The sequence below is a fragment of the Schistocerca gregaria genome, chromosome 2 (assembly GCF_023897955.1).
Source record: "Schistocerca gregaria isolate iqSchGreg1 chromosome 2, iqSchGreg1.2, whole genome shotgun sequence".
NCBI lineage: Eukaryota > Metazoa > Arthropoda > Insecta > Orthoptera > Acrididae > Schistocerca > Schistocerca gregaria.
In genome coordinates this window covers 512,722,606-512,733,169 of record NC_064921.1, presented here as the reverse complement: position 1 = coordinate 512,733,169, position 10,564 = coordinate 512,722,606, and the positions used below count along the sequence as shown (strand labels likewise).

General features: G+C 43.5%; 1 protein-coding gene across 1 annotated transcript; it reads right to left on the bottom strand.

Moving 5' to 3' along the window:
- Positions 1 to 812: 812 nt before the first annotated feature.
- On the bottom strand, positions 813 to 1,793 carry LOC126335859 (uncharacterized). Its single transcript, XM_049999331.1, has one exon. It carries the CDS (start codon positions 1,791 to 1,793, stop codon positions 813 to 815), a length of 981 nt encoding a protein of 326 aa, XP_049855288.1.
- Between the last annotated feature and the right edge of the window lie 8,771 nt (positions 1,794 to 10,564).

Genomic DNA, 10,564 nt, shown 5'->3' with positions numbered 1-10,564 from the left:
TGACAACCCACAAACATTGTGACACTTGGAGGTGAACATATATCAGGTTCTCGCAGACTATCAGGTTCTCGCAGACATAGCGCCACTTTTACAGGGCAGAGTGATTAACAATTTCATAACGTCGTGTATGCCGGTGTGTGAACAACTTAACGATATTTTGTTCATAACAACTGCAATGTCTAAGCTTCAAAACAAAGCACAATTTCATTTGACAAGTTATGTAGTTTAATTTTTAGCAAATTTAGAAAGTGTCACTGTTAAAGAGATAACATTTATTCATTTTTTGGTTTTACATTTTCCAGCTAAGTTCTGAAGCTTCTGCCTTCCTTATTAACTGCTGTTCGTTACTACACTTATAATCGGCGACGTATAATTTGATGCACACGGCTGAATATGTTGAATTTCTTATTATTATCCCTTGAGAAATATAATTTTGAGAAAACTAGTCTACCTTTTTCTGCCTTGGGTGCAGAAAATACTACATGACATTTACTCATTCAAAGTTTCGTGTACGTAAACATAGTATATCAGTACAACTGGACTTTTCCAGAAGTACTGTTTAGCCAGAAAACTAACAAGCTACACTACACAATATAAGATCTCTCCTAGCAGGCATAGGCCAAGTACATGATTATTGAATTGGTTTCCTTATTAGTGCATTAAGAGATGTGCGGTGGATACAAGACGATTCATTGCTTAACAAGCGCAAATTATGAGGGAAACTCTTTCTGTAATCAGAAGTTTAAATGGACCAACATCCAAAGAGAGATTTTTTTTCCTTCTTTGTCTCTCAAAAGAACAACGGCCCAACATTACGCCCTCGATGGCTCGATGCCAAACTGGGTCAGGATGACTATGTGGGTGATGACGGTTGCCAAGGTGGAGATGACCAAGCTCCTGCGGATGTGAAAGAAGCCGCCAGCGGTGAAGGTCAGAGGCGGCCCCCTCCGTACTTCACGCAGGAAGGCCTCTGCTTCTGGTAGCGGCGTCCCACACAGAGCGGACGCCGTTGCCGCCCTGTGCAGCAGGACTCCCGTCCGGCGTTCCTCGTCGCACGCGGCGTCGCAGCACATGGACACCACCACCAGCTTCACTCCGTGGTAGGCTAGCCACAGGCAAGAGCCGAACAGGGAATGACTCAGGGCACCGGTGTTTATACCGACGTCCTCTACCAGCAGTGCAATTATTTCGTACGAGCTGTAGATGACGCCGAAGAAAGCACCGGCCACCATTAACGCCGCAGCAGGACCGTAATGTTGCTGTAGCGTTTCTGCCGCACGGTGAAGAACAGCGTACGCGGCGCGAAGATCGTTTACGTTTGCATCTCGTGATCTCTGGGACAGCTTAGGTTCGTAGAGGAGAATGTCTGTAAGGCAGTCATTTGCACACCCTGCTGTTCCAGTAATTGGACAAATTGTCAAGACGAGCTGCCTATTCAATTCTCTGTAGCGCAGTAGTAGTTCCATCACCAACAACGTAAAGTGATGAGAGACAAGTGTGCAAATGACAGTGTAGATGACGTAAGTCATGTACCACAAAACACGATCTTGCTCTGTAACATTGTCATACACTTTGATAACTGTCGCAGTTAAAATAACAAGTGTACTCACCATGCTCACAAATATGACTCCACCAATAGCCTTTCCTCTATCTCCGTTCTCAAGCTGGAGACATTGGTCGACATATTTTAGTCTATGAAGATATATCCTGATGTGGCCAAGTTTACCAAATGCTGATCTTCCGAAGAGAACGATGTACTCTGACCACTGCATCAACCTGACACCCATACTCATTATGACGATGACACGCGGGAGGATCTGAAACTGGACGGATGCAATGTATATGCTACACAGCATAAAGCAAAGCGCGATCAGAAACCATAAAAATGACAGTAACTCAAAAGCTTTGCAGTTCATGGGCATAAGACCAAGAATTCCCCACAGCGAATAGAGTGGTCTTGTGATGACCAACAGTGCAGCATCGTTGTTCTTGCCAGAGAGATCAACAACTGCCGTTGGATATTGACGACGATTCATTTTCGTGCCGAATAATCCTGATTTTCAGTTAGCTATAAACAACGCCACCAATGGTTCTTTCACTGTCTTAGACAGCATAACAATGGTCTATCAAGAATTTTGCCTTTTGCATCACTGTACACTACGTTTACAAGAAGTTATTGACTCTACTATCTTTATCACTACCAATTAATTTTTAAATCTCCTATAAGACTTCCACTAACAACAGCTCAGCTCGTGAGAAGGGATGGGAACTGTAGAGCACCAAGAACACAAGGACGTTATTGATCTTCCCTGAATTAATCGCAATGATGCACTTGGGACGATAACGCGCAATTTCGAAATCGCTTTAACGTATTAACAGAAATAAACGTTTTACTTTCTAATGAACCTCAAGACAAAGTGTTCCAGGAAGTAAATAGCTTATCTAATTAATGAGACCTGTGTTCCTAATGCGTGTCGAAATGTAACAAAACAGAATAAACTCTAACTTCACTAAGAGAATTCATGTAGAATAAAACAGTGTTTAAATGAATCGCTAATTATTTATAAAATCCGATTTGTATTAATTTTGTTCGCAGCACAAAATTTAAAGCCCCTTCTTAAAAACATGAACTCGTCATGGAAAGAAAAACAAACCTTACTTTCGCATCACAGCATAGCAAGATGCAACCCAACCTTGCAACAGTTATTACTGGACAAACAAAACAAAGTTTGATTTGTAGCTATTTAGAAGCAACAACGACTAATGTAAGATGCTTTCTGTACATCCATGCTGTAAGAGGCTCGTCTAATGTTGGATGGGCGCAGATACATTTTCGCCTTAAACAGAAATCTTTCTCTGTTTCCTTTGGGAAGCTGAATGAAGCAAACGTAACAAAGGTGAGGTTTGCACCCTCGTATTAGCTCTAATTCCTCAAATTTTTTCGTTCCTGTTATTTCGTGAGACATGTGTGGAAGGAAGTAATACGTTGTCCGGCTCTTCTCGTAACATATTATCTCCGAAGTACAAGTAAACGTATTCGTGATGCAAAACGCCCGTTTCGTATCGTGTGCTACTAGAGTTTGTTGAGCATCTGCATAACGTTCTCGCATCGCCTAAACCAGTCATCTCCAAACATAATAGCGTAAGGATCAAAATGGCTCTTCCACTGAGACCTAAGGGCAAAGAGCAGGCTATAGGCTAAGTTTTCTAGATGCCTGGTATCCTAGTACCGTCAGAAACTCCTTGGTACAATTCAGAAGTTTTCGTGACGCTTATCACTGCCGCCATTGTTTACAAGCGGACACTGAGTGACACTGCAGAAGTCAGTACACAGTGAAAAGCTTATTCTTTGACCTTGAACTGTGACCTTCATTTTATTTCACATGTGATGAGAAGTCCCCGTACTCCATAGTGTCCAATGCTAATTCATTTGATGTGTCTTAGCACGAGTATAAAGTGTCCTGTACATCGGTTTGGTGCCCATCCTGCTGTAAACCCATTTCCACACGCCCCCTTGTGCCTCTCGACATATTTTTGAACAAGTCCGGTATCACAGAGTGAAAGGTTCTTCGTTTGTAGCATCGAAGGAGCTGGTGTTGTTGATGAACAACGACCAATCCATTGTCCTGGAAAGTGTTCATTTAGGAACTGGCGCAGTGCGAGAGCGTAGTGTTGAGGCACTCTGTCTTGCTACAACCATATGCGATCTGTGAGACCCTCTCCTCAAGCTGAGATATTAACCGCGTTTGTAATATGTGTAAATAATCCCCGCCAATCACAGCAACTTCAAAGAAGTACTATCTAAGCACATGTTCCGACGTCATCGCTGCCCATATTATTACGTGAGGCTGGTTCCTCCCAAACTCGACTGTATAATAAGGATTTCGTTTGGTGCAATGGACAATATTTCTAGCACGTGAGTTGCAATTAATGTCACATTCCTCTGAAAACACAACGTTAGCACGGTACAATACATTTGTAAATTGAGTTAACAAAGCAACGTGTTCTAAACCGTGCTCATTTTGGTCCGTATCCGTTAACTCCTTCAAGAACGTCGGTCGAAAAGATCTGACCTGAAGGTCTTTTTTCGAGTGATCTCGCGTTCTTTTCCTCAGTATACCACGTTCCGAAACAGTTTTAAGTGTCGACGTCATTTGAGGTTTTCAATCGAAGCAGAGACTGCGGCACATGTTTCTTCTCGTGTCTTCTTCCTTCCACTCCGCGGCACGTCTTCACCATTGCCAAAAGACAACGCACGTCTTTCCGAATTCAGAAGGGTTGCCTTTCGCGGTGGAGCCTTATCGAATCTTCCCTGGAGTGCTCCCATAGTCTGTCGCATTGTCTGGCCTTTGTGTTGTCTTTCGTGCAGCCGCATACTTGTCACTAAGCGCTCTTCGATAGTGCAACCATGACCGCTCACATCTGCCATAACTACAAATTAAAATTCGACTCTTACTGCAAACGCGTAAACTTGTAAACATGAATTCCAACGACTGATAAGAAGTAACATAGCTACCTAGCTGCATAATAATTTGTTACTAAACAGAGCATACAAAGACATGGGGAGTTCTCGCCCACCCTGCACATTGCGGCCCGCATCTCGTGGTCGTGCGGTAGCGTTCTCGCTTCCCACGCCCGGGTTCCCGTGTTCAATTCCCGGCGGGGTCAGGGATTTTCTCTGCCTCGTGATGGCTGGGTGTTGTGTGGTGTCCTTAGGTTAGTTAGGTTTAAGTAGTTCTAAGTTCTAGGGGACTGATGACCATAGATGTTAAGTCCCATAGTGCTCAGAGCCATTTGAACCATTTGAACCTTCACATTGCTACAAATAAATGCCGCTCGTGAAGGTCGTTATGGTGCTGTTTCACGATACGTTGTTACCTCCTTGGGCCATTTACTGACGGCGGATAAATAATGGATGGCACGATTGCACCAGTTGAAGAAATATGTGCAGAGAAAGCTAATTTATTTAAAATCACCGCTTTGTCAGCAAACACTGTGGTGAAGGGTAAGTGATGTCACGGAAAACACGTTAACTCAATTGTATGAGAAAATTTGACACTCAAAGCGGTTCTGTCTGGCACTGGGTGAGTCAAGAGCTTAGTTTTTATTCTGAGGATAAACAAAAATTATTAAGTTCACGAAGAGAATCTTGACGTTCGTAATAATTAAAGATGGTGCACGCAAAAGATTTAATTAACGCTAATGCTATGCCTCTTTCTCGACAAATTTTAAAAGCACAGGCAAAAAAAGTATCGTTAGACAATTTTCTTCTGAAATTTGCTGTACTATAAACAAGAACTTACAAAACTATATTATAAATCTGTTTGACCCCCAATACTTTTTTTGTTTTTGGTTTGAAATAATTGACCTCTTCTACTTGAATTCCTACGGAAAAAAGTGTTTCACTTAACGAGTGTTAATTACAAATAAAATTCAGGCACGGTAATACAACATCCACAAAATCACAGAGCCAAGTAACAAGGCGTGCATGACGAGTCAATGAAACAAACATGAACGTCTGTTCAAACAGCTTGTGAATAGCAGAATCTATGTACGGAGCTGAACAACTAGTTGCGCACAACATTAGAGAAACAATTCTTGCCTTCTGTCCACTCAGGGCGAAGAAGAGGGAACGGTCACCGGGAAAAGACGTCGTGCCGATCCATAGCCCGTGTCCGTCGCTGCAAGCACTGCTGCTGCCCTCCCGGCTGCACGCAATTGTCGGCGCCGCGCTCTTCACAGGCATCTAAACCCACACGTTACTCTAGCAGCCGCTTTTGAATCCTAAACGAGGCAGCGATAGACCCGCAATGGAGTAACCTGCACCCCCTGGCGAGACATCAGCTAAACGTTCCCGCCCCGTCACTCACCCACCTCAATCCAAAAACACTTCGTTCTTATTTTTAAAATTGAAAATCGAAGGAGACAAACGAATCACTTAGCTACGTTTTATTTTGCTCGCAAGTACCTTCCAGATTTTTCGTCACCAGGTTACGAACTAGCAGATTAATCGGACTTGACGTCTTAACAATTACACACGGTCCCACAAACCGAGGAGCATGCTTCCTGGTAATACCGTTATCCCGATTCCCACCCATCCTAAAATTTCGAAAAGAAACGTTATCTACGACGTGGCCGCAAGAGGGTCTCCTTCCTTGATTATACCATCTCTCTTGACGGTGATGGGCTAGGTCGATATTTTCCATAGCTCTGTCCCATTCTTCCTTAACGAGACAAGAGGTATTCCGCCCAGGCAACAGATCGTTTGTAATCCACAAATTAGCCAGGGGCAATTAAGGGAACACAAACGAGAAAAAGCACCTTTGGCAGCTAATATACAGGGTGGTCCACTGATAGTGACCGGGCCAAATATCACACGAAATAAGCGTCAAACGAAAAAACTACAAATAACGAAACTCGTCTAGCTTGAAGGGGGAAACCAGATGGCTCTATGGTTGGCCAGTTAGATGGCGCTGCCATAGGTCAGACGGATACCAACAGAGTTTTTTTTTTAAATAGGAACCTCATTTTTATTACATATTCGTGTGGTACGCAAAAAAATATGACTGTTTTATTTGGACCACTTTTTTCGCTCTGTTATAGATGTGCTGTAATAGTCACAAACGTATAAGTACGTGGTATCACGTAACATTCCGCCAGTGTTGAAGGTATTTGCTTCATGATACATTACCCGTGCTAAAATGGACCGTTTACCAATTGCGGAAAAGATCGATATCGTGTTGATGTATGTCTGTTGTGATCAAAATGCCCAACGGACGCGCGCTATGTATGCTGCTCGGTATCCTGGACGTCATCCAAGTGGCCGGACTGTTCACCGGGTAGTTACGTTATTTATGGAAACAGGAAGTGTTCAGCCACATGTGAAACGTCAACCACGACCTGCAACAAATGATGATGCCGAAGTAGGTGTTTTAGCTGCTGTCGCGGCTAATCCGCACATCAGTAGCAGACAAATTGCGCGAGAATCGGGAAACTCAAAAACATCGGTATTGAGAATGCAACATCATCATCGATTACAGCAGGAATTGCATGGCGACGACATTGAACGTCGTGTACAGTTCTGCCACTGGGCACAAGAGAAATTACGGGACAATGACAGATTTTTTGCACGCGTTCTACTTAGCGACGAGGCGTCATTCACCAACAGCGGTAACGTAAATCGGCATAATATGCACTATTGGGCAACGAAAAATCCACGATGTCTGCGACAAGTGTAACATCACGGACCTTGGCGGGTTAATGTATGCTGCGGCATTATGGGAGGAGGGATAATTGGCCTCCATTTTATCGATGGCAATCTAAATCAATCCAATGTATGCTGATTTCCTACGTAATGTACTACGGATGTTACTGCAAGATGTTTCACATCATGACAGAATGGCGATTTACTTCCAACATAATGGATGTCCGGCACATAGCTCGCGTGCGTTGAAGTGGAATTGAATAGCATATTTCATGACAGGTGGATTGGTCGTCGAAGCACCATACCCTGACCCGCACGTTCACCGGATCTGACGTCCCCGGATTTCTTTCTGTGGGGAAAGTTGAAGCATATTTGCTATCGTGATCCACCGACAACGCCTGACGACATGCGTCAGTGCATTGTCAATGCATGTGCAAAATTTACGGAAGGTGTACTACTCGCTGTTCAAAGGAATGTCGTTGCGTTGAGGTTAACGGACAGCATTTTGAGCATTTATTGCATTAATGCGGTATTTACAGATAATCACGCTGTAACAGCATGCGTTCTCAGAAATAATAGGTTCACAAAGGTACATGTATCACATTGGAACAACCGAAATAAAATGTTCAAACGTACCTACGTTATGTATTTTAATTTAAAAAACCTACCTGTTACAAGCTGTTCGTCTGAAATTGTGAGCCATTTGTTGGTGACTATTACAGCGCCATCTATCACAAAGCGTAAAAAGTGGTCCAACTAAAACATTCATGTTTCTTTACGTACTACACGAATATGTAATAAAAAATGGGGATTCCTATTTTAAAAAACACAGTTAATATCCGTTTGACCTGTTGCAGCGCCATCTAGCGGGCCAACCATAGCGCCATCTGGTTTCCCCTTCAAGCTAGGCAAGTTTCGTTCTTTGTAGTTATTTCGTTTGACGCTTATTTCGTGAGATATTTGGCCCGGACTCGATCAATGGGCCATCCCGTATAATGATTCCCCGCTCCTGTTCGAGTCTGGGGACCGACAAAATCATGAACACTTTATCCATCGGGCTTTGCTGCCTTTAGGAAAACAATAAGCCTTTATGTCAGTTGGAACTGGTCTACACCATTTTGTAAGATTCACACTCGTCAACCAACAGGCGAATATCCTTGTACAAAGATGGTCATGTAATATGAGAACGGAGCTTACCGAAGTTTTTGTAGAGACCCAGATGCCCACTTAATAAGTAACTATGGAAGTAACAAAATACACATAGTACGAGTTGTGTGCTCTGCTAATTTCCTAACTTCACGACAAAGTATACCCTTTCTCAAAGAAAAACTGGAAAGTTCCTCACTCGCTAACAACCACCTTCTTATAGGACTTAAATAATGATCTTGGTCCCTCTTATTCCTGAGACCATAAAATAATTTAGCTGTCTCGGTTAGGACGTTGGAAACGGAAGAGCTGAAGACTAAACAACACTCCCTGGATCTGGATTGGTGAACGCTCTCCTCATGTGGTTGAGCGCTTCGGCCACCTGGCCATCTGAACCCCTTGATATGGCGAGGCAGATATACGGATCGACCACCTTACAATGCTGCCTCTCTTTCATGGGCGTGCCAAAACTCAACTTAAGGCCTGGTTGTCAGTCTCTAGGTCAAATTCTCTGCGCTGAAAATAAAATTTAATCTTTTCAAGAGCGAATAGAACAGCCAGAGCCTCACACTCATTCATCGAATACTTAAGCCCAGGTCGTATCGATCTTCCCGAGGCAAAGGCAATAGATCGTCTCTCACCTGTGTCTTCCTTTAAAAGGACTGGAGCCACCCGGGCATTACATACGTCGGTCTGGAGAATGAATCGTTTTCGAAATTAGGAATTTCTAAATCTAGCGGGTTACTTAGAGCCATCTTGATCGCTGCAAAGGAACCCTGTTGGGTCTCTCCCTAAACAAATTCCCGTCATTTCTTACGAAGATCGTTAAGAGCGAAATTAGGGACCAACTTCGTAAAGCAGTTAAATCGGGCGAGTCCCTTTTTGTTCTTAAGAGAAGAAAAGATCGGAAGTACTTTCATTATCGATTCTGATTCCATATTTAGAAACCTGATGTTTGCTGCATGGTGAGACTGACCTTAGAAGGTTTGACGGTCAAAACAGCAGATCAAAGCATCAATGAGACCTACTGAAGATGCGAAAGGTGTTCAGCAAAGTACCGGCTATACGCAACAAAATCATCAAGATAATTATAAACACAGACGAACCTCAAATCACCCAAAACGTGATCTAAAAGCGGAGGAAGTGGGACAGCTTCAGTGGTTAGGCAAAGGGCAGACGGTTGAATTCATACAAATTCCAGTCCGCAGAGAAGGCTGTAACGGACTTAAAATTATCACTCAAGGGTATTTGATGATAATCGTGATTGAAACAAGCACAGAAAAACAGTTATGGAGATCCGGAAAGGAAATTGATTTTAATACGAGTCTTTCATTGAGGACCCTATAGTCAACAACCGGTCTAAAATCTTGTCTCTGTCCTTTAGACACCAAAAATGTAAGTGAGTCATATGGAAAAGTGGAATTCCTCCATAGAAAAGCATGGTCTCAAACTTTTGGCTTAAAATATTCATTTAGGGCGGTGACAGACGATCAGCAGTAACGTGAATGAAAACATCCACTGCCGGCCGCAGTGGTCTCGCGTTTCTAGGCGCGCAGTCCGGAACGGTGCGACTGCTACGGTCGCAGGTTCGAATCCTGCCTCGGGCATGGATGTGTGTGATGTCCTTAGGTTGGTTAGGTTTAAGTAGTTCTAAGTTCTAGGGGACTAATGAGCACAGCAGTTGAGTCCCATAGTGCTCAGAGCCATTTGAACCATTTGAAAACATCCACTAAACGCATCTTGTATTGAATCTTGTCAGCCAGAAAACGATCAGACAGGCCACACTGGTAAACTCGCTTAGAAGATCCCTTGACTGAAGAGCCTCAGGCTCACTGAGACGACCACGATCCACCTCCGACGTCTGAGTCTGCACGCTTTTAATGTTAACACTACTAGCGGAACAGAAACACAAGGCTATCTTCTCTGATGGCCAAAACCCAAAGAAAAAGGTATTGTTCGGAAACCCGAGGACTAACCCAATACGCTGGATAAAATCACAGCCAAGCAATAAGGTGACAGATAATTTCTTCACAACTAGCCAGGAAACACCAAGAATCGACAGGCTGACCCGCACCTCACCTATCGAAGGCAACTCCTGCCACTTGGCAGCACGACATCTCTGGAGGGAAGGTCTAAGAGGCGCCAACTTACACAGATAACGAAACTCAAGGTACCAGCCATAATCAAGTAAAGAAACAGAACTTCCGGAACCAA